The sequence below is a fragment of the Centroberyx gerrardi genome, chromosome 11 (genome assembly GCF_048128805.1).
Source record: "Centroberyx gerrardi isolate f3 chromosome 11, fCenGer3.hap1.cur.20231027, whole genome shotgun sequence".
Classification (NCBI taxonomy): Eukaryota; Metazoa; Chordata; class Actinopteri; order Beryciformes; family Berycidae; genus Centroberyx; species Centroberyx gerrardi.
The window spans coordinates 9,044,034-9,071,371 of NC_136007.1; the positions used below are offsets into that span (position 1 = coordinate 9,044,034).

At 40.3% G+C, this 27,338-nt stretch overlaps 1 protein-coding gene across 1 annotated transcript in view; it reads left to right on the forward strand.

The window, feature by feature from the left end:
* Positions 1-22,033, forward strand: part of gabra1 (gamma-aminobutyric acid type A receptor subunit alpha1) — a 25,403-nt gene extending 3,370 nt beyond the window's left edge. The window contains exons 2-9 of the mRNA XM_071910676.2: positions 1,528-1,640; positions 2,725-2,792; positions 4,981-5,201; positions 6,441-6,523; positions 7,779-7,922; positions 9,669-9,821; positions 20,055-20,257; positions 21,713-22,033. Coding sequence (XP_071766777.1) covers positions 1,528-1,640; positions 2,725-2,792; positions 4,981-5,201; positions 6,441-6,523; positions 7,779-7,922; positions 9,669-9,821; positions 20,055-20,257; positions 21,713-22,033 — 1,306 coding nt within the window. The remainder of the gene's footprint in view (positions 1-1,527; positions 1,641-2,724; positions 2,793-4,980; positions 5,202-6,440; positions 6,524-7,778; positions 7,923-9,668; positions 9,822-20,054; positions 20,258-21,712) is intronic.
* Positions 22,034-27,338: the final 5,305 nt, after the last annotated feature.

A 27,338-nucleotide genomic window follows, 5' to 3' on the forward strand; every position in this document is an offset into this window, starting at 1 on the left:
TTGGTGGCAGAGGGATGTGGCATTAACCCTTTTTTTTACAAATCCATGCGTGACGTTGGAGGAGCATCCTTATTTAGAAAGCAAAATCTGTAGCAGCTCACATTCAAAGCTGTGGGATCTGCTTCAATCCCCACTCTCCATCTCTGTTCACTCTCTCTCTCTTTCTCTCTCTCTCTCTCTCATTCCCTCCCTCCCTCCCTCCCTCCCTCTGTGTCTCTCTTTAAAACTCTATTCCCTACGTTCACTTAACAGTATCCTCACCTTCCCTCAACCTCATTCTTCCCCTTTTATCTCCCCCTCCTCCATCTCCATTATCTCCATCTTTTTTTTCTCTTCTTCTGTCTTTTCTTCAGAGGCGCTTCTCTCACGTTTTCTCCAGCCACCATCCCTCCTGCCCTGCTTCCTTCCCTTCCTTTGCAGGTCCCTACTAACTAATCTTGATGACCTCCCCCTCTCCTTGGAGCCATTCAGCTCGCTGAGCTTGTTTCCAAACACTTGGCAGTGTTTATTTAGCATGCAATCAAACCAGTGAGGTCCGCCACTGGCAAAAAAAAAAGTGGAAGATGATGATTGCTTAGGGGCACAATAATTTATGAGAGACTTTCATGTGATTATTCTCACTACAAACACACATGCAAACATATGCAGGAATGTGTGCACACACATGTACGTGCACACATTACGAACTTGCATGAAATCAGGTATGCAAACACACATACACACACACTCTCTAACCACCCCCATCCTCCTGCACATCCTACCATTAAGATACACAATGTAATTAAAATCTGTATTGCCGATGATGAGTGTGTTGAAATATTTATGAGTGGAGATGGTGCAAACTCTACTCTCACAATTACTGATTGTGAGTCGCCCTAAGCATTTTGTTTCATGTTGTTCAAAGAGCAAATTCAGTGAGGCCTTTGTGGTTTTAAAGACCATATTAAGGTATAAATAATGTATTATGATTTCTTTTCTCACTCTGTGTGAGATTGTGTGTGTGTGTGTGTGTGTGTGTGTGTGTGTGTACGTGTGCATGCATGTGCGTGAATATGTATCTGTGTGTGCTCTGCATGCACAATTCTACATTCTGCTGATGAAAATAACTGTCACACTTGCAAACACGCCTTTATTAAAATTCTGCTTTTTCAAAGGGAGAATTCAAGAGAATGTGCCTGGCAGGATATTCTCCCCAGCAGTCCACCTCTGTGGAATCACTTGCTGATTCTTCTCATGATCTAAATCCTGCTGTTCGCACAATGCTCATTGTAAACTAGCAACAACAAATGTGTCAGTGTTATACAGGATTTGACAGAACATTACTGATTTTTTTCCCTCCTTTTCGTCGCAACGTGATTCACTGTGCATTCTGTGCTGTCCATTTAGTTCAACAGAGTCATCGAGATTGTTGTTTTGGCTCTGATACATTATTCGTATTCAGAGTTTGTTCTAACTCTGTTTGCAGTTTTGACTGTAGTTTTGGATTCTAGCTGTGACTTTAAATCTTCTTCTTCTTTGCTTTGCCAGCTCTGGGCAGAACGGCATGACAGATCAACAGAAAGATAACACTACTGTGTTCACCAAGATCTTAGACAGCCTTCTGGATGGCTATGACAATCGTCTCAGGCCAGGACTGGGAGGTCAGTAAAACCAATTGAATTCACTGAATCTATTTTGCCCTTCATGGTGACAATTTAACATCATTAGCTTATTGCTAATGAACCTGAATTAGCTGCACAGTCATCATCTGCAGTCCCTAGGTATATTATCCAAAAATTACTGGCTCCTGCAACTACAGTAATATTCATATAACCAAAAATACAGTAATATTCATATGACTAAATCATATGGAGGTGTGTTTGCTTTCAGTATCAGATTTGTGTGTGATAATTTGAAAAAAAGAGTGAAGACTGATTATTCATTTGTGGAGCAGTGAATAGAGTAAGCATTGTCAATAGAGGCCGGCTCTTGTAATATAACACAGTAAATGTCATTTTATTGTGTGGTCTCCTACTTCACTCTATTATGGGCTGTCCATTGTTAAAAAAGAGAGACAAAGAGGGGGCGCGAGAGAGAGAGAGAGAGAGAGAGAGAGCAAGAGTGAGAGAGAGTGTGAGTGAGTATTGGCGTGTGAAGGACATTGAGGATCTCCCAGTGCGATGCAGCAGGCATCACACAGACAGGGGAATAGCACCGGGGCCCTGTAGAAGTTCAGCAGCCGAGGGGGAGAAATTATGGATTATGACGGGAATCATTCATAAATCATGCTGTCATATTTCAGTTTCAAAATCACAAAGAGCACCCCCCTCTACACACACGCACACACCACCCCCGCCCTCCTAAATGTATCCTCAGCGGATCCATTTTGGGTATCAGAATTACGGGACCTGAGTGGCATATTTTCAGTCAGCAGAGTACAGCAATGCGAGAATTTATTAAGAGATTGAACCGGTGTCGGCATAATGGAGCTGACACTGAAACCAATACCAGAAGAAATGGTTATCGACATCTAAAATGGGCAGTTTAATGATGCTATTTTTTTGTGAATGAGTGTGTTTGTGTGTGTGAGTGTATGTTTGTGCCACGTGTCAGTGTGTTAAAAATAATGTTGAATGGATTGAATGGATCAGAAGCTATAGCCAGGTGGTCTTGCATTAACAGGTAGTTAGGGGCTAATGAGAGGTGCTGATAGACACTCACTCTCCCAATTTCCTGCTTCAACAGAGCGTGTAACTGAAGTCAAGACTGACATTTTCGTGACTAGTATCGGGCCGGTTTCGGACCACGACATGGTAAGGCTCTTCTCGCCTCTTTTTTTAAATGTCACTGGTTTTCCCCCTTGTCCCTGTCCTTCCACCTTCTCACCTCTCCGGACACTGTGGTCTGTAAGCGGTAAAATATTTATTAATTTGATCATTCATCCCATTAACTTTGGATGGGTAAATAAAAATGTCAAATGTGTGAATTGTATTTACTGGTGCACAGTCCTTAATGCCACCCTAGATAAATGCCACCCCTGGTCGTAAATGTGATTGCATGCGATTTTTATGTGCATGTCGATATTTGTTGAGTACCGTGACCCAAACCATGTTTATTTGTATTGGTATGTTAATAATGGCCTGGATTTTTATAGTGGTTTTGCATTTGGAATTAGTATTTCAAGACAAGGTCCATGCTGATCTGTCTTTACTGGCTCCCAAATTCGTGGATATTGAGGTCCAAGGGCCAAGGTGTAACATGGTGATGGGCTGCGAGCTGAAAATTCCTTCAGACATTGATTATTTGGAGCCATAACAAATAGATGTTAGCGTCTTGGGTGTTTTTGCATCGTAATAAGCAACTGATCGCGATTTCACTCCTCAAATGTAATTAAATAGCATCAAAAATAGTTAAACCAAATAGCTTATCTCATATTATGTTACTGTGATCTGAAAGGTCAAACCGCTCTCGAATCCTATTCTGAGGTTTTTGATAAACACTTGAGCTTCAGAGTGTTTCTCTCAGATGTTTGAGTCTTGAGTCTAGTCTACAGCCAACATGATATGAAATGATCATACGATGAAAAGTTCATTGTGATTGCTCATTGTGATGTTGGAAAATCCTTTAACGTATGATCTGACAGTTAAATGAAAACAAAGATTTAATTAAAGCGCACTATCATATCATTTCAATATCACTTTGAAAAAAAAATAGTATATTTAAAAATATGAACCTGCATTAACAATGGTGAAATTTATTTCTCTAGTAACGTGCCATCTGAAGAAACTGTGGTCTATTTAAAGATGTGTTACAAATCAATTACCTGATCCTCGCACCACGCTCATAGGAAACCCATGTAATTCAATGCAAATGCCTCTCTGCCTCTCCTTCAGTCTTTGAACAGAAGAAGACTCCTGTTATACGCACGTGAAGTGTGTGTACTGTATTTGACATAATCTCAGTTAATTGCGCTGCATTGTCTGACATACGGGCCGGGACTATTTTGCCGCTGTGTGAAGTCACGGATGGGCCAGGCCAGGAGGAAGAGCTGCGGAAGATAGCTTCCTCCAGCTAGCTAGCGCTGACCCTCATTTCCCATCCTCCGCTATTACCTTGAAGCTCTGTTTCAGCTCATACTAATTATCTCACACGGACGGAGAAGAAGGGGGGGAAGAAGAACAAAACTACAGACCACACTGTAATTTCCACTGGCTCCCTTTACTCTGCCAGGCAGTGGTGTGGAACCATTAAAATCCGCTCTCAGCCACAGTCATTAGTTGGCTTCAAAATGAAATGTCTTCCTAATTTTGCGTCCGAGGCTTCTTTTTTTGTCTGGTATAATTTAGATTATTGAGCACTGACGTTTCCCCAAGTTAAATGGTAACAATCATTTTCGGCACTTACCTTTACAATGCAATACCGAATTACCGGATACCAAACGGTTCTCCGGTGGTATTTGGTGCATTAACATGCCCAGTTGATTTTTTAAACCATAAATATGTAATTACAGGAGTGGAACAATAATTAAACAGCAATCACTCATTCGGCTGTGCAATATCTTAGTAAATATATAACAATTAGCATGCTCTAATAGTGGAGGTGTTGTTTTAGAAAGCCAGAGAGCAAAGCAACTCCATCCACTAGATCCACCCTATGTTTGTCAAAGCCTTTAACCTGAGCAGACAGTAACCAGCAGGGAAACTAGGCCAAGGCTACCATAGGAAAGCCAAAGTGACAAGAGGAAGAGAAAGAAAAAAAAAAGGTGAGAACACAAAAAAAGGGTAAAAAGTAGAAAAAGAGGTTGGATTGCTCATCATCCTCACCAAGCCCGCTCTGGCAGATAAAGGTAGAAAGAAAACAGCTGCAGGGTGGCGGTCTGACTTCTGGCTTTCCCCCCTCCCTCTCCTTCACTTTCTCTTTCTTTCTTTGTCTCTTTCTCTGTTCCTTTCTGTTCTGCTATTCTCTCTGCGTATCTTTCTACCCTCCGTCCTCCACCAACAGGAGTACACCATTGATGTGTTCTTCAGACAGAGCTGGAAGGATGAAAGGTTAAAGTTCAAAGGCCCCATGGCCGTGCTGCGTCTCAACAACCTGATGGCCAGCAAGATCTGGACCCCCGATACCTTCTTCCACAACGGCAAGAAGTCTGTAGCCCACAACATGACCATGCCAAACAAGCTGCTGCGGATCACAGAGGAAGGGACACTGCTCTACACCATGAGGTAGGCGAACATGCTGCACCGCTGCAATACAAGTTTTTAAACAGACTCAAAGACTAAGACGATGTTGAGCCTGGATCTAGCGAAGACTCTGTGTCTTTGACTTGATGGAGAGAAAGGATGGAGAAAGAAGGGCGCATGTGGACCGAGATCCATATTATCTGACAAGTAACTGTATGATTAAGGCAACTTTATGAATACATTTTCAAAATAAATTAAGAAAATGTCACAAGGCTGAGAGAATACAAAAAAAAGCCAAAACAAAAGTAAAGTTTCAGTGATTTCAGTTGAAGCTTTCAAATGAAGAAACATCTATTTTGGTTTTTGTTGAGCAGCAGGACTTGACATCGCCTGAAAGTGCATTGCTTCTACTTCTACTTTAACTGCGAATGTACACAACACTCAAACTTACAGTCTCACATATATGTTTCTAGATGATAATCAATACTCTATTTATGTTTTTCTTTTACACATTATGGTTAGTAGTTTACAAGTCCCTTGTACCATATATATTTCCTGTGCAATTTGTATTTTTTTCCCCATTGTAGTAGTCCCCAAGAAAAGTAAAATTGGTTTCTCCTGTCATGATTTATCACTTTGGGGATGTTATGTGGCAGTTGGGAGCGCTAAGATAAGGTGTACCACCAGCTGAGGCGAGCGAGGGCCACACATGGCACCTCACAGCGCAGAGTTTATATTTGAGCTGAGGGCTTGTAAATAAAAAGCTTTAAGACGCTACGAAGCTCGATACACACTCCAGTGTGGCGCTAATCTGCGAGGTCTAGGGCGAGGGTCGTAAAACATTTGTTTTAGCATGTTTATTAGCGGGGGAAGGGGGTGGAGGCGGAGCCCGTGTTGCTGTCACAGATGAGAGAGATGAGGGATGGATGGGAGATTAGTGTGTCACGGGTGGCCTGACATGCTGTTTTTCACCAAGCTGTCAGGAAATAAAAGCCCACAGCTCTGGGAACTGGAGCGTCTCTGTCTGTTTGGGGGAAAAGTGGCTGCAATTAGATTGTGTTTGGGGCTATGAGACTGGAGAAATATTATACCACGTGTTCCTCGTGTCTCACTGTTCTGTTTTGTCATTATTGCGCCTTCATTCTTCCCCTTGTTCCCCTCCCCCGTTCTATGCTTTCTCTCTTCTTGGCTCCACCATGCACTCTAGCGTGGTTTCCATTTCTTTCTCTATGTTCTCTATGTTTTTTCTCATTCTCCGTGTGTCTCTCTGGCTCTCTCTAGGCTTACAGTAAGAGCAGAATGCCCCATGCACCTGGAAGACTTCCCTATGGATGCCCATGCTTGTCCACTCAAGTTTGGCAGCTGTAAGTGCCCCCCTTACACACACACACACACACACACACACACACACACACACACTTGCATACAGACATACACACACAAAAAAATATGCATGCACGCATACTTCCTTGGCAGACTGTCACTATCTCATCCAACTGGAAGCACGACCCCGGCACCAGTCCCTGATAAGGGATGACAGTCTGGTAGCAGCTGTTCTCCTAGGGGAGCTGTCCTCCAAGGCCTCTCTGGTCCCCCGTTCAGCCCTGCCAGGCCTTGCAAGACCCTGCAAGACCCTGGCAGGCGTGCGGTGCACAGACCTGTGTTTATCCAAGGCAGCACTCTCTGTCATATTTCCAGAGCATCGCGCCAGCTGCTCACCGCTGCCAGCAAGCCTGACCCCGAATCATCCTTGAGAAGGCAGAACGAGAGAGAGAACGAAGGAGTTTAGGGAGAGAGATAAAGAGAGAGAGAGAAAAAATATGGAAAGACAAAGGGAGAGAAAAATAGAGGGGAAAGAGAGCAAGATACACAAGACCAGGGAAAAAGCAAAAGTGAAACAAAGTGAGGCAGGCAGAGAGGCGAACGTGACGGTGTGTCTGCACCATTCTGGTCTCTTCAGAGAGAGCAGCACAGCGTGAGTGAGAGGACCGAGCCTTCAACCCCCTTTAAATTGAACTCAGTCCCTAAATATTTCAGTGATGAGCTCTCTTCCTTATGCTGCAGTCTGCAGTCTACCCATCCTTTCCTCTGCAGTGGTCCAGCCACACTGCAGCTTTGACAGGTTGGGTCGCCGGAGGGAAGAAACGTCTGACTTGGCTGTTTTAAGGTCATGTTGTCCTGTTGGGATGTTGTTTGCTTATTTCTTGGTGAGATGAGATGAGATGAGATGAGATGAGATTAGTTGAGATGAGATGAGATGAGATGATAAAAATGTTAGTCAAGAGACAGGAAGATACAATACCCCCAACTGAGATAAATGAGATGGAATGAGCAGAGATGAGATGAGGACAAGGTGAAACAAACAGATAAAATACGATTAGATAGCAGATGAGACGAGCTGAGATGAGAGCAGACCACACGAGATGAGAGGAGACAAGACTAGATGAGACAAAATGAGATGAGGCAAGAGAAGACCAGAGGAGCTGAGCCGAAGACCTAATTTCAGTTTCATCTGGCGTCCCAAGCAGCTCCAAAAATACATCCCTCAAGGCAGCACATGACAACAGACAACCAGCTGCAAAATAATTTAAAACCTTTCACTTCATTTGCCCCTGTCAGATGCCTACACCCGGGCAGAGGTGGTGTATGTGTGGACCAGAGGTGCTGCCCAGTCCGTGGTGGTGGCAGAGGATGGGTCCAGATTGAACCAGTATGATCTGATGGGGCAGAGTGTGGATTCTGGCGTGGTGCAGTCCAGCACAGGTAGGTTTCAGTTAAAAATTGGTCAGAACACCCTTTTCACACCCGTTTTGTGTATTTTGGTGTATGCTTTATTAGTGTTCTCTCTGGAAAAAAAAAGAAATAGGGTAAATAAGAAAATAGGGTAGAATTTTTGCAGTTTGAATTGGCGCCAATGGGACTTCATCAATTTGGCTTCAGATATTCATATTGTTTACACAGTTCCAAACAAAGTTGCTGAGTGAGATTTACATTCAGTACAAAAATGGAACAGCACAAGTCAAATCCCACCTCTCACTACAAAACCTTCAGCATCACTCATCGTTCATCGTCACGGGTAATTTTGACGACTGTATCAGCTCCTTCGCATCTTCAACGGCATCAGTTTGTAGCTTTACAAATGAGAGGCCATGTCCCAGATTCATCATTTCCCTACTGGCCATTCCATCTTTTTTTTTCCACTTCCTCTTTTTGGTCCATTGATACTGGCAAAAATTAGTGACAGCATAAAATGGGTGACCTGTTTACGGTGACGTTAGGTTCAGGCAGGAAAGTAATGCTTAAGAAAGCCCTTTCCCCCAAGTTCATGCTTTGCTTTATTGGCAACATGCTCCCAAGTGTCAGTACATACCTAGATCAATTCCTTAAGCTAATTCTGTTCCTGAAGTTGATTTATTGAAACAAATTTAATTAATTTGCCCTTGCTATCAACTAAGTGTGCATTGATCCTCTTGTGTATGTCTCTGTCAAACCTAAAAACAGCCAATTTATTACAACCTAATTAAGTCCCATTGCTGTTTCAGAGGCTACTCCGTCTGTCTATGAGCGGCTCTGTATGCATTGATGAATTGGATCAGGTCTGGTTATTGAGTTAGTTGATAAATGACACCTATAACTACGCTGATAAATCTCAGCTGCAATAAAACTGCAGCCCAAAACACCATAAACCGTTTAGAAAAACACTTCAGACTAGGGACAGATAGATGTCCTATCTAGGTTATTATAGTTTGACAGCACAACCCAACATCACCACTTAAAGCATACACCAGAGTATAGTACTGAGAGCTGCCAGCTATTTTATTGTCGTTGTTGTTGTTGTTGTTGTTTTGTTTGTATGTTTGTTTGTTTATTTGTTTATTTTAGATGTAGAAGATCAGAAATTCAGATTTTATTTGACGCTCTAGCTATTAGGGATGGGACGAAATGCTTATCTCACGATACGATTTGATCTGTGATATGGGGTCACGATTTGATACAACCACGATATGAATGTAATAAATATTAAATATTAATATATAAAGTTCAATGACGACAAAGTCTGACTGTGCAGAATTATGCTTATTTCTGAGACACAAATCTTTCTAGCAATGGCATTGGCTTGCTAGAATGTAAAACAACAACTTAAAAATGTCATTACAAAGTGCAAATAATAGAATTTGGATGGAGAGCTTGTGAAATTTTGATGGGCAAGCCGTCTCATTTGTGATTACTACAGCAGAATCAAATGGAGATAATATCGCAATTCATTTTTCTGTCCCACCATACATATTGTCGCATTTTTGTATTGCGATATAATGCATTTTCATATGTCATCCCATCCCTACTAGCTACTATTGCCACAGATGTTTGACTTTCATACTTATAAATTGTTGATTATTGGTTGTCATGGTTGCTGGTGGTCATTTCTATTTATTCTCTACTTTACATGTAGTGTTGTCAGTGAATCACTCCCTTCCTGACTCCTTCATGTCCTTTGTCTGTTGACCACAGGAGAGTATGTTGTGATGACAACCCACTTCCACTTGAAGAGGAAGATTGGTTATTTCGTGATCCAGACATACCTGCCCTGCATCATGACAGTCATCCTGTCCCAGGTGTCCTTCTGGCTCAACAGAGAGTCTGTCCCTGCCAGGACTGTCTTTGGTGAGTCGTCCGCTCTCTACTTTTCTTGACATGTTTGGTTAGAAAAGTGAGCCTGTCACCAGAAGTCAAAACTCCCTTGGAAAATCTGGTTGGGAGCTGTGATTGAGACATATTTGGCCCTCACTCAAAAACTGCAGTCCGGGTGCCTTTCAGCAAGGCACTGAACCCCCAAATTGTTCCAGTGGAGCTGCTTGAAAACCACATTCCATTCTGTCAGGATGCCAAACCATATTACCAACTACAGAAACCCTGTTGCAGACTTTCTGGACCTGTTGTGGCCTTGTAGCAACTGATATTGTAGCTGTAACTGCCAGATAATGTAACAGCTTGTATTTTTTTTAAAAGTGTAATAAAATATCAGAAAAATGTAATACAAAATGTCAAAAATGTAATACAATCTGTTCATTATTACATTATCCAACAATTATTACTTCACAATGGATGGGCCATATTTTTACCTGATCACTTATATGTGACAACTCAAGTAACTACATTATAAGTCAATATTATTACATCCCTTATGAAATAATATTTGCCAGTTAATGTAATAATGACATTATTACATTATCCAGCAATTGATTAAATTAACAGGTTTTACTACATTATTACATTTTCAACTCATGTACACAGATATTTTTTGTTTTGAAGTTATAAGCTGTCACTTATTACATTATCAGTTGCTACAGGGCTTATATGAAAACAGTAATAATATCTGATGGCAATTTTCAAATGAAATACTACTGACAATAGGTTTTGGACTCATAGATAGCTCATAGATAATAGAAGCAACTGGGAAAGACACGCAGTCTGTCTCCACACAGCTGTCACTGACCATAAAGTGCAGCATTATTTCTTTTCCCCAAAGGATAGGAACATTGTTTATGCATTCAGCATGGTGTGTATCTGCGGCAATGTGAACACCAAATTTCCACGTGTTTAAAATGCTGGGGTCACAGCATATACGTATATGGTCTATTGTCGCAAGATATTGTGTTGAGTGAGTCTCCCTCTCTGCATCTCATTCTTACAGTACAGTTTGATTAATTTCCATTTGATTAAAACAAAAATTGTGATACGTCGACTTTCATCCCTGGAGAAACACTTTAACTCTGACATGGACAAATCAATCATTTAAATGATGTTAAAGACAAGAAAACAGATGTCTCTTTAGGGTTGCATAATCAGTTGCCTAACTAAATTGTACAGTGTTTCGTGTAGATCCATTCTATTCTATTCTATTCTATTCTATTCTGTTCTATTCTATTCTGTTCTATTCTATTCTATTCTATTCTATTCTATTCTGTTCTATTCGGTCTCTGCACCAACGAGATGAGAATGAGTTAATCAGTTGTGGCTAGCTGCAGTGGAATTTCAAGCACAAGGCTTAGTGTGAATGTAGATTTACGTGCTCTGAATGTGTGTATGTGGGTCTGCCAGTGTGTGTGTGTGTGTGTGTGTGTGTGTGTGTGTGTGTGTGTGTGTTTGCGTGCCTGTGTACGATGTAAGTGTGTGCTAGTGTGTGCACAGACACTTCGTACACGTGCGTGTGTATGTGTGCATGTGTCTGGGTATGTGCATGCATGTGTGTTTATATGAGTGCCTGCGTGTGTGTGTGCGTGTGTGTGTGTGTGTGTGTGTGTATTTGTCTGTCTGTCACACTGAGGTCTTACATAACACCGCCCAAAAGGAAAGCTCTTGCTAGTCTGCAGCATGCTCTGTAGCAGCAAAGCACAGCGGTAGGCAGAATGTCCTTGAGTTACCTCACCCTACTCTCTCTCTCTCTTTCTCTCTCTCTCTCTCTCTCTCTCTCTCTCTCTCACTCTCTCTCTCTCTCTCGCTCTCTCTCTCTTCCCATGGATGTCAGTGTCTCCCCTGGCCCAGTACTTAAAGAGCTTTCCCAGAAACATAATACAGGCAGAGTGTCTAACTATGGCACCAGATTTTCCAGCTCTGCATCTTCCTGCAGGTTTTTGTTTTTTTTTACCCTTCCTGCAGTGTTTTTGTGTCTGTGTGTTTGTGTGAGTTTGTGAACGTGTCTTTACGTGATTGTGTAAGTGTGTGAGTGTGTGTGTGTGCACTGTAGCGAGCTACCTGCGGTGCTTGTCACGTGTAGAGGGGAAATGAGGATGGCCTAGATTAGATTCAAACAACTATCTAGGGCGTGTGTGTCCCTTATGCTATCAACGCTGGTTCTGCTCCATGAGCGCACATGCACATGCACGTCCACACACACACACACACACACACACACACACACACGCATGACTAAACACATGCATGTGTTTGCATGAAGACACACATACACAGCAACACAGCGTACCAGTATACTAGGTAGGTCATTCATGTGATTAATATGCATCATTTGAGACAGGAGATGAGTGGGCCTCATCTTCAAAGAGGTTACAATGTCAATACTGCTGTGAATGAATCATTAAAAAGACATAGGAGACAATGAAAATGCTTTATTGCCAACTTAATCATTCGGTTATCGACTGAGTCAAAGATTTATGCGGTGTATCAAGACATTGTACGTGTTTCTAGTGCTTGTTCTGTCAGAATGAAGGAGTACGCTCAGCTGTCTTGTCACACAAATTCTGATATCTTGATGTAGTGCTTACATTTGCCTTGGTGAATCATATGTACATGAGTGGATATTAATTTGCATTGTCATATAGAGCGCAAACAATACTCAAGTCCTGATAAATTGTAAACTCAGCCAAGGAATAGTGTGTTGTATGTTGAAGTTGGACAAAAGTCAATGTGCAGTGCTCGTGTTGACAGTGATCTCAGCGCTTGTAATCTTTGCTGTTTGCAGGGGAAACATGTGTTAGCACTTCTGATTTGGGTTGTCAGTCTTGTTGCCACTTTATTGATCGCCTTGAGAGTCACACTTGTAAATGGTGCATTGAAACAGTCAACAAGTGGTGTTGCAGAAACAAGCAGTTGTGTTTTGAAACAGTCAGTTGAGGGCTTTGCAGAGTTTCAGATCACGACGCGTCTGCGATGTAGTTTATAGGTGTGTAGAAACAAAGAAACAAACAAAGAAGCAAAAACTTGAATTAAGCAGCTCTTATTTTGGTTAAAGAAAAAAAATTTAATATACATTTATTGTATTAACACATGTGCAGTTCAGCTTAAACTTTATTTCTCCTGCAGACACAGTTTCAAACCACTCTCTTCAAACAGCTCACCAATGCTAAGAATGAACATCTATGAACTAACCCTAAAAAATGAACTTGTTCTCTCATTGCCACAGCTGTAACCAGGTTTACGTTTCCAACACAGATGTCCAAGGCTGACACAGAAATCCCATTAACACATGAACAAACGCAGCATTGAAAACACTGTATAAATTTTATATCACTATGAAGCACAGCCTCGGCACTAAATCCTTCCCTAAAGCCTGCCCTGTAGATGAATAGGCAATTTAAAAACACAGCAGTCGGTAGAGTTATCTTATTTATCATTGTGCCGATTAAAGAGGCTGATTAGTTTACAGCCAGATCGGTGTAGTGGAAAACTGTTTGTAATTCATTTATTTGCCATCCAAATGAAAAAAAACAAAAACAAGAACAACAAAAAAACAAAAACAAACCAACCATTGATGGTGCTGATATGGCGCTCTCTCTTACTTCCTCTGTCTCTTTCTTACTCTCTCTCTTTAAGCTGTCAGGGACAGCAGCGCTCAGAAGATTAGCTCTCTTTCTTCTCTCCTCTTAAGAGCGATTGGCTGGGTATTTATTGGCTCTCCCTGGATGCTGTTTAATGTATCTGCTCATTAAGGAATAACACCCTGTGTGTTTGTGTGTATGTGTGTGTGTGTGTGTGTGTGTGTGTGTGTTGGAAGGGAGGTTGTGTGTGTGCATACACATGTGAGTGTGTGTTTGTGTCAATACATGTGTGCATCTGCTACGTTTGTATGTATGTATGTGCTCATATTTGGTGGTGTTCAACTGCATGTGGGTGCTCATGCATTTATGATTACTAACTGACAACACTGTTGACAGTGCTACCAGTGAGACGTGTGTGTGTGTGTCTGTGTGTGTGTGTGTGTGTGTGTGTGTGCGCGCCACTGAGAGTGCAGATCTCACAGCTGTGGGAATGTGGTGTTGGCACAGTCGCATCACTCCCCCACCGATTACCGTGTCAATCCATTTCTTCATTTATACAAAAAAAAAACAAGAGTGAAGCGGTGATATTGAAAGTAATACGGTTCTGCTGCTGGTGGAAAGAGACCCACATGAGGCTTTAGTTATTGATAAGGGCATTAATAAATCAATAGCCTAAAGGGTGAAGCAGCACACTGGATAGACAGCCAGCAAGGAGAGCTTCACTCCTGGGACTGGTTGTCGAGGGACTCATTGTTGTCGAAGTTGTCTGACATCTCTACACACAACAACCATGCCTATTCATCAGCAGACTTCACAGCACAAACAACACTAGTACCCTGATTATATTATTTGTATAGGATCCAATTGATGATCTACATGCTCTTATCAGTAAACAAATACTCAACTGGCACTAAAATGATCTCGTCTCTAGTCTGATATACATGTGGGAAAGAAAACAAGTCCATGGTTTCACTAGATGTGTCTTAAAAGTCTGAGGCATGCTTTCATGAAGTTAGTTAAATATTCAGATCTTTGCCGCTAATATGTGGACATTATCTTCTAATGTGATCAGTCCTCCAGCAAATTTCAACAGTCCTGCAATGTCCTTACTCAGGTATAGCTGCACAGTGTGCTGCTGAAGAGTTTGTAAAACAGTTCATTAACAGTATAAGTAAAGTAAGTGAAGTTTATTTATATAGCACTTTTCGCAGAGCAAAGTCACTAAGTGCTTCACAAGAGTAAAATAGTTAAAAAAAAGTAAGACATTAAAACAATAAGTCATAAAAACATACAGAATTACAGAACAGAGGCTAAACAAAGGCCAGTCTGAACAGATGAGTCTTAAGCTGCTTTTTGAAACAGAGTCCACAGATCGGAGACTTTATTATGAAGCCCTCTTGAGCATCCTGCTTAGATATAATGTTCTAATGTAAATGTAAATGTAACTTACAAATGTAAGTTATGTTTGTCCTTTTAGTTAACATTAAGGGCTACGTGTTCTTACTGCAAAGCTTCCCTTGCCTAAGGCGGCAGGTAGCCCTGCCACCTTGAGACAGTCTGCCTCACCTTGTCATTCATCACCAGAAATCTCTAATTTTGTTTTCCCCTAATTTGCTTTCCCGTGCCATATTTTTTCTATATCTTGACATTTTTCATTCCTTCGTCACCCTGTGTGTTTGTGCGTGGAAGAAAGTGTGTGCATATGTCGCGTGTGTGTGTGACTGAGTCTGCACACAGAAGCAAAAACCTTGTTAAAAGATATGTATCATATAAATCAAGTGTCAGTGCTTGTGCACACAGAGCTAAATCGAGTGGAAGGGACTCCCAAGAATTGAGTTACACCACTATTAATCCAGTTGGAACTTTCCAGATCAGTGGCTTTGTTCATTAACAGCCTTCAAACTGACTCCCTCAAGTCTATTAGCCCAACATGTCAAATGGAGTCATTTAAAACCAGCTTTAGTCATGTCCTAATGAATCAACTTGCTAGTGTTCTAAATGATTCCTAAATAGGCCCATCACTAAACAGACACAAAGGGGAATGGGGCTTTGTTCCTCATGGAGGTGGGAAACACACACACACACACACACACATATGCATGCACATGAACACACATATGCACCCATGCACACACACTATCAGCTCAAGCAAGCAAGCAACAAAGCAACTTACCACTTTTATGGCAAACAGTTGAAAGAGTTGTTTCCATGGCAACCGAGCTTGTTAACCACAGTAAAAATAAATATGAATCCAAGCAATGGAGCACATTTGTGAAGACTTGTGCAAATACCCAATAGTGTTGTCTTCATCCTCCCCCACAAAAGTAACTGACTGACTCACTGGCAAACAAACTACCTGACAGATTGACATTACTCTATTCTCACCCGTCCCTCTATTCATCTTTCCATCCATAGCCCTTTGTCTCCAAATATGCTTATCTCATATGTGTATCTCATCGTTCCTCCCAGCCAGCACCAGTCCCTTTGTTGCTGCTTATTCATCTTCCTTCCACTCCCTCCATCTCACCTCTATGGTTCTTCTCAGTGCAGAAGCTCTGGTTGTGAGGTGCCTCTCTCTCTTGGGCTTCAAAAAATCACCTTGCGCTGGTTGTTGTGTGGAGAGTGAGGTGGCAAAGCTACCTTGGCATGGCGCACTGCTCCAAATTTCCACTTCGCTCGAACTTCAAATGATTATTCCTCAAAGCTGTTACAATCCTATTACGGCTTTATGTGATGTATGCAGCAATGTACTGTATGCATAACGGTGGAGGATGTACAGTATGTCTGAACTGCACAATACAACATTAACTCTAGTCTACATCAATATTTTCTGTTAACACATTATACTCATTGACACCTAAGTAATATATGACATCTTCGTGTGAACAGTATTCCAATCAGCAAATTAACTGAACATCCACTCATCGGACATGATCCTGTACAGCGTGTATTGTTATAATGGGTGTGTAAGAATTGTTAAAGCTCACACAAATAATTTCCTATTTTGCAAAATTCCAGAGTATAAAATACAGGTGTGAAAAGACGACTTAGCGTCACCTAATGTTTTTATATCCCCTGCTTTTCCACTACCATGCGCACTTCCATGATGATGTATCGACAAGCCCTCCGATGCCCTACTTAGCAGCGAGCGCAGTGCAGAACTTTGGTCATGTGTGGGCGCCTTAAAGAAAACAGTAGAATATGAAAGGCAACCTTAGCTCCTCATCACTCTTAGCTAACCTAGTACCATGGCATGGACAGTGTCTCCACTTTCTACCACAGGGAAGACGTATGATGCTGCCTTTTTATGCAGTTGTTGTACGCAGCTTGTGACTAGCCTATATAGCCTATAGCCTATATATAGCCTATATAGCCTATATATATGCAAGTGTAAAGATAATAGCTTTAAAAGTTTGTGCTCCTCACAGGAAAGATTTCTGACTTTATGACTATGGTTATACTTTTTGAGACTTCATGCTTGAGATCTGATTCTGATCACATCACTGTATTTCCACGCCTGGCCTGAAAATGGCTATTATACGTCTCAGTGGCTGTATTTATTTACAGTATATCTGTATCTGCATTACTTTTTCCTGCTCCCTCTCTCTCCATCTCTTTACATTGCTTGTGCATGCGCTACATAGATTTTCAATCACAATTGACCACACTTCCATATCAGGTTTTGAAGATGTAGTGATAGCAATGTGAGCAAAATCTGAGTCACATCAAAACTACAAACTGTGCTGCGCCTTGTTGTTTTTTTTTTTGCTTTGTTTAACATTCATGTTGAAGCAGGTGTTACTCTTGAACATTCCTCCCACTCTACATAATTTTTGAATTAATTAAACAATCTACATAACACATTTGATGAAAGAACATACAATGAAAGGCTCAGAATAGATCATGTTTAACAGAATAAATAACAGCAGAATAAATAACAACTTTGACCTACTTATTCGTTATTCCCCTCTGAGGCGTAATGAAAGAAATGTATGACCATGCACACTGTGTACCTACAATGCAGATCCAGTAAATCCATCAGAGGTGTCTTGCTCATTTATGGCTAATGACCAATCATTTATTTGGCTCTGACTAATGAGAACATTATAATCATCCTTTATGCTTCATGTCACAGCACCAACTCAGCAATGCCAAAAGCATGTGAAAAGAGAGTGGGAGGATGAAGAGTCCGTGATTCATCGCTTACACTTCATCAGAACTGAGGAGGAAGAAGAAGAATTCATAATTTTGATAGCAAACGATAACATTTTGGGACAGGCGTAATCGCTCACCGCCAGTTGCTTTCACGGTTTGTAGATAGGACGACCTTAGTTTCTCATACTAGGATCAAAAAGAATATTTTGTGTCTAGCTTTGGGATTAGATGGCGGGTTCTTTTGTCTGGATCAAGAGGGTTTTTTTCTGTAATGAGGAAAGGTCATGAGAACAAAGCTCACGTCAGAAAGCTTCTCAGCATAATGGATTAATTTCAAAAAAGACAATTCTCATGAGATTCTTGTTTTCTGAAGTCGAAAATAATTCTTTAAGAGGATTTTAAGAAGTGGGTAAGAACACATTTGTGGTATTCCTCTTTTCTAGAATAATTGACAGCTGGTTTAGAAATGGACCACATAACATAACTAACGTTCTCATCCTTCTGTCAATCACAACCCATTCAAGCCAACAGACAAACCAAAGCAAGACGCTTCCGCCAGATAAAGTCCTGAAAAATGTAAAATAAAGCTATAGATTTTAGACAATTACAACTTAAAATTCCTTCACATTCCCTCTAATATTTAGATAGCGTTTATTTCAAAATATTTGAAAAACAGCTAAGATGAGGAAAAACAATCTACAGTGATGTACAACAGTAAAGGAATGCACAAAATGAGCAAAAACTCTAATCACGCTGGAGTCACCTTTTGTGCAGGAGTGGCTCTTTTAGCTGTCTTTTCTTAAGCCTTTGTCCCCCATATGGTGAATACACCATTTTGCTAAAAAAAAATTAGTAGCCTATCCAGTCATTTGCTAATTGGAAGTGCAGTATTGCGTATCATTGAAAAAATCAATCAAACAAGAAAAAAAAAAAAAAAAACTGTACCTGTGCATCTCATGCATACAAAACATCCCATCATAGCATCTCATTTGTAGTTGCGATAGGGTCCCATTTTATAGATTCCTGATAGGTCATAAGTTCAAATCAATCTCAATTATGTGCCGAAAACGTGTGTGTGTGTGTGTGTGTGTGTGTGTGTGTGTGTGTGTGTGTGTGTGTGTGTGTGTGTGCGTGTGTGTTTCTCCATATGCAGCATGCGTGTGGGAGGTTCCTCTCTGCATAATTTATAATTTATGGGCAAGCCAGCTGTTCCTCAGCTCCATTCATTTGGACCATCATAGCCCAAGCTGTATTTGTGGGATGTTTGCCGCCGGGCCCATGTTGTTGTTTGGTGTGTAAACATCTGCAGTAGTCCGTGTGGATGAGCAATGCACCGTTAGATATGCTGTGACCCGGTTCCTCTCCCTCTCCATACAGTTTCTCACCTCTGCTTTCACTAATGAGAGGCTGATGTCCTACAAGGCTGATATTAGACTAAGATCACACACTGTATTAAATAACAGGAGCGGCTGCTCATTTTACCATATACTGTAGACTAACCAGGTGAATCCAGGTAAGAGCTATAATCTCTTATTGATTTCACCTACTGAATCCACTTCAATCATGAAGGGGAGATTTTGAGTAGGAGTGGGAGTGGGAGAGTATTGTATGGAAATGGGCTGTTTGTTTTTTACACACAGCATAAAGGCCTAGCTAACAGTGAAAAGCTTTATTGGAAAACCATAACTCAGTCTTGCATAGGTCAGTAGGTATTGTGTAGTACTAACACTGCCAGGGTTAGATGTTTGATTCTTACCTATATGCTGAAATGCACTCTAAATAAAAGGGTGCATCAACTGGCTAATGTAATTCCTTTCTCCTCTCTCACTTTATCATGGCTTTTTTTAGCCCTCTTGGTTTGAGCATTGGTGTGCAGGTCAAACTTAGATACAAATACCATTTTGGCTGCTATTAGTCAGCCAGAAGCAATGCAGTCAGCTGCATCTTCCAACTGCATCTGAGAAAATCTACCTTTCTGAGTCCATAAAAATCACATTTTGCAAGATTGTATCAGCTGGTTTTAGGTACATTTATGTGAAGGAACTGCTTGTTCAGTTGCTTTCAGAGAGAAAAATCTTGCTATGAACTTTACTCTTCTAGCCTCAATCACAAGAAGTTTGCCTGTCAAAATGTAATGCCCCTACATGCTAACATGATGGTATCTTATGCCGCATCCATTTAAGCAAATATAGCCCATGACCAATTGACCTACTGTACTACTCATTCATGCATAATGTTACATTATGGCAGCAGCAACAGTCTAATTCTTGCCACAAATTCTTGCCCTGGAAATTTCTGAGCATAACAAGGTTGTCGTTTCCCTGCAACAACAAAGATATTTGATGATAAAAGGTCTCATTCTTATTTTCATGATACTTAATACACAAGGTAATACACAAGGACAAGGACCATAATTTGATCAATCTTTCACCTTGCCCATAAAGCCCCTCTTTCTGTGTCCCTGCAGGAGTGACCACTGTCCTGACCATGACCACGCTCAGTATCAGCGCTAGGAACTCGCTCCCTAAAGTGGCCTACGCCACAGCTATGGACTGGTTCATCGCTGTCTGCTATGCCTTTGTCTTCTCCGCCCTGATTGAGTTTGCTACAGTCAACTACTTCACCAAAAGGGGCTACGCCTGGGATGGGAAAAGTGTGGTGCCAGAGAAGGTATGTGGACCTCTTTTATTACTCGTTTATACTCATATACTGCATTTTGTACTTGTATTAAATACACATTGCAATAAATAATTAAATAAATAAACCTAAATATGTTCGATCAATTATAGCAGTGATTAGCTTGTTATTATGGTTTTTGCAGGAATACTGTATGAGGCTGAAGTCAGTCAGTTTTGAAGCAGGACAGTTAGCACTTAATTGTTGAGGGAGCCGGACCAGGCAGCGAATGTTCAGCTGTTGTCGCCAGCTCATCTCAGAGCAAATGAGATTCATGAGACATGACGTGGACATTAATAGTTTAGTGTTCCTCTAGAGCTTTCTGCTCCACTTGTCTCTGCACCACAGTTAGTGGCACACTACTTTGTAATCTCCAGCTGTTCTTTAAAAAAATAAATTAAACACAGACTAATATTACATTTTAGACTGCCTAGTTTAATACTACGATATGCAAATATCTAGATTTGTGGGGTGAATATTTCTCATTTTGATATTCAGAAATTTTACTGAATATTTACACGGCTGCTGGAAAACACGGTTTTTATATTGTGCCTCTGATCTAACTTGTTACGACACCTGCTCCCAATCAGCCTGTGTTAAAGTGTCATTCTGTAAGATTTTCATCTAAAAATATAATTGCTTACTATAAATCATATTGTGGGACTGGACAACAGATGATTGACCCATCCACCCACTTTAAACCCTCTGAAATTGCCAATATGAACTCCCAAAGACTTTTCAACACTAATAAGGATTCAAACCCAAACAAAACGCTTACAAAGATACTTACTAGATGGAAAAAGCCAGTGGTATGATTTACAATTCTAACAAGACAAATGGTCAGAATTATTTTGGTCAGAATTATTTTTTTTTTTCATATTATACTGGATTGTATATTCAGTCATATTGGTCAAACAGACTATATAAAAAGTAATGTGAGTGAACCACAAGTGGAACACGGCACAAATCTGTTCACATTTCATGGGTACACAAATGTATGTACAGCTATCTCACTGTCAAACTTGTTCTGCAATAGTATCCTAGCTATAATGCTAGCTTTGCTAGAAACACTGCTTGACAAGTCTTGTTTAGGAACTCCTTTATTTGTCAAATTAAAAATATAGTTTGACAAATTGTATCTTTTGAAGACTTTAGTTTTCATCTTGAATGGCTGAATACAAAACAAGTTAAAGACAGAAAACCAAGTGACTGAGCAGGCCCATATAGCTATTGTCACCATTAGACAGACAGCTCTCCTCTCACCTCCAGAAAAGGCACCAAGTTGATGGTGCCAATTGTGCCAAAGTTACAGACTGCAACTTTAAGCTTGAACGCACTGTGTGCAGCATTGTGTAGCCACACTATGTCACAGCCGTAGCTTTGATGATGTCCATAATCTGAACTCATCATCCTTGTTACTTTTCCCAATCCTATGAAAACCAAAATCAGCAAAAGAAGAAGAAGGAGTCACTGCTGAAGAAGAACAACACCACAGCCTACCCAGCCGCCACTGCTACAGCCTTCGCCCCCAATATTGCCAGGGACCCTGGATTGGCCACCATTGCCAAAAGCGCCCCTCCGCCCCCAACCGAGCCCAAGGAGGAGCCAAAGCCCAAACCTCCAGAGGCCAAGAAGACCTTTAACAGTGTGAGCAAGATAGACAGGATTGCCAGAATAGCCTTCCCTCTGCTCTTTGGAACCTTTAACTTGGTCTACTGGGCGACCTACTTGAATAAAAAGCCCAAATTGCAGGGGGTCAACCCACACTAATCCACATCCCATCCCTTTTAACTTATACTTGTATTTATTTCTTTTTTCTTCTTCTTCTTCTTCTTCTTCTTCCTAAAAAAAAGTGTTTATTTTCAGACAAACATGGTGTCCATGCTGGTTTGAATTGCCAGTTGTTGCATTGCTTCTACGTTCACCTAAATTTTGAAGATTTTGAAAAAAACATAGACAGAAAAAAATGTCTTAGGGTGACAACAATACAGACTTTTGAGAGGGTGTCGATGGGTTGGGGATAACGCTACTAAGAAAATACGCTATAAATATATACCCAAGAGAATGCTATTCTACAACTGCACATAGCCCAAAATTGTTAAGGGTCTATTGTTTGTATATTTGTTTGTTTTCTTATGGGTTTTTTTTGTTAAACATTAAATCATTGACACTGTAAAAGGCACTTGTGTATATGCATGGGCAGAGCATCGTTTTATTTCAGTTTATTTATTTCAAATACAGATCAACTTGACTGATGGCTTAGTTTATTTGATATCAAAGGCAAAATGCTACCTTCAATTTCTGTCAAAAAAAATCTTCCATTCTCTGTAGATGTTTTTTGAGGTTAATTATGTCATTCTTAAAAAATATGTTAGGGTTTCTGCAATAGCAATAAAACATGTCTCAGTGGACACACCATTTATTTAGAGATCAAAAAAGATATTAAACAAATCCATTCATCTCTGTGCTCCGCATTGAAAATAATATTAATTTACTTTCACAGCATTGTAAATATTATCAAGTGTTAGAGATGTCAATATTATGTTTAAGCTTTGCAAAGTGTAACTAAAGGGTATGTTTATTCAACACATGGAAAAGGAAAGTTTTTTATTATTTTTATTGTTTTGTTTATGTTCATGATACTTTCTATGAAAATAATATTTACTGGTCTACTTCACGCCCAAGTGACTGTTTCTTGCCAAGTTAGCGTTCCATTGATCGTTTGTCAAAGCTGCTGTCACCACTGACATTGACGTAAAATATAAAGGCATCTTTACCTGTGTGTTTGTGTACACACAAACGGCAACAAGAGCAACAACAACAATAGTGTAAACTGGGATTGGCTAGTAGTGAGTAAGAATGTAAAACTCATCTTAAACGTTGGAATGCATTTTATATTTAGACTTAAAACACTCATATTCTTTACTTTTTTGTTTTCTGGCTTTTGTGGAAGAGACACCAGATCTTCAATGGCGGGGCCTTGTTTTGCTAAATAGTACGCCATTCACTAGCAAAGTACAGTTAGTATCACTCTAGGAGGGGCGGGGCACATTGAGAAGGAGGAGAAGTGCCTTTTCCGTTTTCAGAGTCGGAGCTGTGAAGGCTACTGCTTTGTTGATTGACGGCGCGTCTAGGTTTTCCATCCCAGTGTGTCTCCTGGTCCCATTTGCCACAGTTCCCATCTCCCTTCAGTTGAAATTTGAGACGTAACACTCAGAAAGTACCAGCTACACTGCCTTCAGTATCACATGCCCGTTTGGACTCATTTGTTGCTGCTTGTTGGTGAGCAACAGCGAGAGACAGGGACAGAGACAGAAAGAGACAAAGAGAGGAAAGGGAACGTTAAGTTGGAGTGGCACTATAATCTTACTTTAGCCGGCGCTGTGTTTCGCACAGAGGACTTGTCTTGTAGTTCTATGATAGTGATGAAGATGAATATCTATATTTTTGTAGCATGATGTCAATCCCTCTTCAGAGAAAAACCAACAGAAACTAACGCAAATGTAAAAGAATTACCTTTCTTTTTTGTCTTTAACTTTGCTCACTCTTTTTTCTTTTACCTTAGAAAAACATACACTTAGGGAAATGCTTCTTCTCTGATGTGGCACGTTAAGGTTTTCGAACAGTCCATTTTAAATTATGTTAATGTAGCAATATTAATTAGCAAGGGCTTTTCTGAGGACCTGAACCTGACACACAGTCTGGGGGTGATATCCATTGTAGCTTTACATTGACCCCCGGTACTTGTAGTTCCATCTGTATGCTGTACGTTACAATCTTAGGCATTGTTTGGATTTGGTCAAAGATAACAGGCACGTCATTCTGCGCTGAAACCCTCTCTGGTTCTGAAGCCACCGGCACCCACTCTAACCTCTTTTCACAAAATCTCTCCGATTCTTGTTGAGGAGTAGGGTGCATTGTACGCCATCATGGGTTCTGGGTGCGCTTTCTAAATACGTTTTACAGGACACTGCACAGGGCAAAAGGCATGTCAGGACCCTGCAGACCTGTGTGTTTGTGCACTGGGGTGAAGAGGTCAAGCCGTCCCCAGAGGGAGAAGGGAAGAGAGACTGGTGGTTGTTGCTATTGTTATTAGTCACATTATTATTATGACCAATACTGAACCTGTCCCCTAATGGCAGAGGTCTTGCATAGGCATATGCAAGCAGTCTACTGTTCACAGCCACTCAACCTACAGGCAGAGAGTCGAGGAACTGCAAAGTTCAGGGTGAAGAGTTGTATAAATATAAATATATAGATATTTCAATTCTAAACTATTGTATGGATGTTTATTATCATGATGAAGAAAAAATATATATATACATATGTAAAATACATAATGCATACAGTATTTGACTCTTTATTAATGAAGATATTAGCTAAGATGATGATGAATATTGTTTGTATTATCAACCTATTGTTATGCATTTTGCACATTTAGAAGTACAATATCATTACATTTATGTAGTCAGCTTTGTGCTATGCAAGGACAGCTTTGAACCACATCATCTACCTTTTCTCCCTGACCATTGTGTTTCAGATTTACAAGCTATTATAAAAAAAAAAAAAAAAAAGAAGAAAAAAAGCTTAGCTCTTTTATCGGCCGCGCACCCATTAGCTTTTTAAAAACCATTGTTATGCAGGGTGATCTCAAAGAAAACAGTGGATTATCTCTTTTGTTTGCCTTTTGGATTTATCAGTGGTTGAAGGGGAAATGGCTTTCATTGTTGATTGCACTTTTTTCCAGAGACATGCAATAAAGTGATTGAACTGAAAACCAGGAGCAAAAGTATAACAAGATCACATTATTATTATTATTATTATTATTAATATTATTATTTCTGTTATGTGAACATTATGAAAATGAAGGCAGGTTAAAATGTTACGTTGCTAAATGGATTGTTTCTGTTTTATATCTTTTGCTTTCCAAAGCTCAAGGACAATACAGTGAACAGCAGAAAGTTTTGACCATATAGTAAAGTACATGAAGGTCAATTTAATACACTTTTCTGTGTTTGACAGCTTATCTGACATTGTAGGAATTCCTCTGATGCTAAACCCCACCTATCTTGTACTCCAAGCAGGATAAAACAAACACACTAAGGATTAATTGCAAAATATTTTTGACCCACGTCTGGTTTTGGTACACAGTATGCATCAAATGCTCCAGAAAGAGAATGTGAAATATGAGGCACAGTGCAATCATGAGCTTCCAACTTTTACCTTCACACTCATATGCAGCGGATACAACATGTATATAAGGCATTCGTAGGCATCCAAAAACATCTATTTCATTATGTTTGATGCAAGGTCCATTGCAGTTCTCAGCAGCACTTGCTTTTCAACATTGGGTCTTTGGTTATTCCTCGGTACCTACTGGAGTTTTTTAAATTAATTTATTTATTTTCTTGTATTTTTATCAAGCAAAATATGTTTTGACTGAAATGTAAAAAAAAACTAATTTTCTAAAGCACAAAAGTTGATTAGAGTTAGAGATAATAGAGTGGGACTATATACATATGGACACAGACAAACACGCACATACAAAACACACAAACGCACACGTACACACGCTCACACACACACACAGGAATGTGTTGGTGGTATAAGGAATATTGACAAAGGGTTCTGAAGGAGGAAGATGAAATGGTGAACCTTCTGTAAATGTTTTCTTTTGTTTCTTTTGGTTATGATATGGCCCTGTAGAATCTGATTCTCTGCATAAGTCTTTAAATAAAAAGAAAAGAAATGAAAGTCATGTCCTCACCTCTGTCCTCTGTGCTATGAATTACCCGAGTGAGACACATTACTCAGTTTTGCATTCCCTTGACAAGATCTATTTCCTAACTGACAGCATACTTTATGCTTCAAAGCATAAAGTATGAGTTTGATCTGCTCCTTCTGCATCTGAAACTTGATAAAATACTTGGAGGATCACAGCTAGAATTAAGGTTATGAAACATCCCAGACTGCAGCATACATTCTTAAAATATATGTAATTTTCAAAACATCCTTTAGCACAGTATGTCTTAACTGTGAGCTAAGTGAATGTGAAGTATAGGGCGTCACTGGAAAACACTGAGCGTGCTCAGTCGACTTTCCCTGGATAAAAAGGTTAAAATATAAATAGAAAAATAAATAAATAATATCGGATGTGTAAAGTAACATAAATCTGTATTGTCCAAAACTAGACCTTTGTCGGAATTGAAAATGACTGATTGATTGATTTTGGGCAAAAAAAAAAGTATACTAACCCCTTACGTAGAGAAACTCAATAAAAAGTTGATGGCAAAAAAAAAAAGTATACTTTAAACATGTCAAAATATCTGGACATGTGCATTAGAAACACTTATTACCATAATGATTCTCCCCTATCAGTGTCAGCTATCCGCACTTTCTCTCTCAGTTTCTCTCCATACTTCACCTCCTCATTTCTTGCCTTCCTACTTATGCTTCCTCATCCCATAAAATTCTCCATCTCCAGCTTTTCTCTGTGCTCAGTCATCGCACAGCTCGTACTTTCTCTCACATCTTGCATTCAGATCACTCAGTCACTTCCACTTTTTCTGTTTCATACCCCAAAATGTAGTTCTCTTCGTCTGCTTTAAAGTGGTAATCTGCAAGATCCTTCTTTCTTGTGATAAGCAGTCATTGCTGTGGTGTTTTTGCACTGCACTTCCCAGAGATCACCTGTCAATCAAACAGTGTGGCCAGTCTTTTTCCTGCGATTTTCTATTGATGCTGATGAATTGCCATGTTGTCTGTTGCTGGTCATCGAGTCCGTCTTCTATTTATTCCGAACAAACCGCTGCTGCTGCTGACGGAGATGTAAAAAGCATCTCTCCCTGGCAACCAGAAGATTTTTCCCTGGAAAGACCTTCCTGACACCAGATGTTTAGAACAGCAAATGTAAAAGCTTTCAGGAACCGGGTAAAGGTTGTGTTATACTATATGAAAATGTTGCAGGTTATTTCTTTCTAGTGGAAGTTAATTGGCTGATACCTCACTCTTAGACACAGAAAGGAGACAGATGCCAGTTCCGCACATCTCTGGAGTGACGTCTGTATTTTGTTCC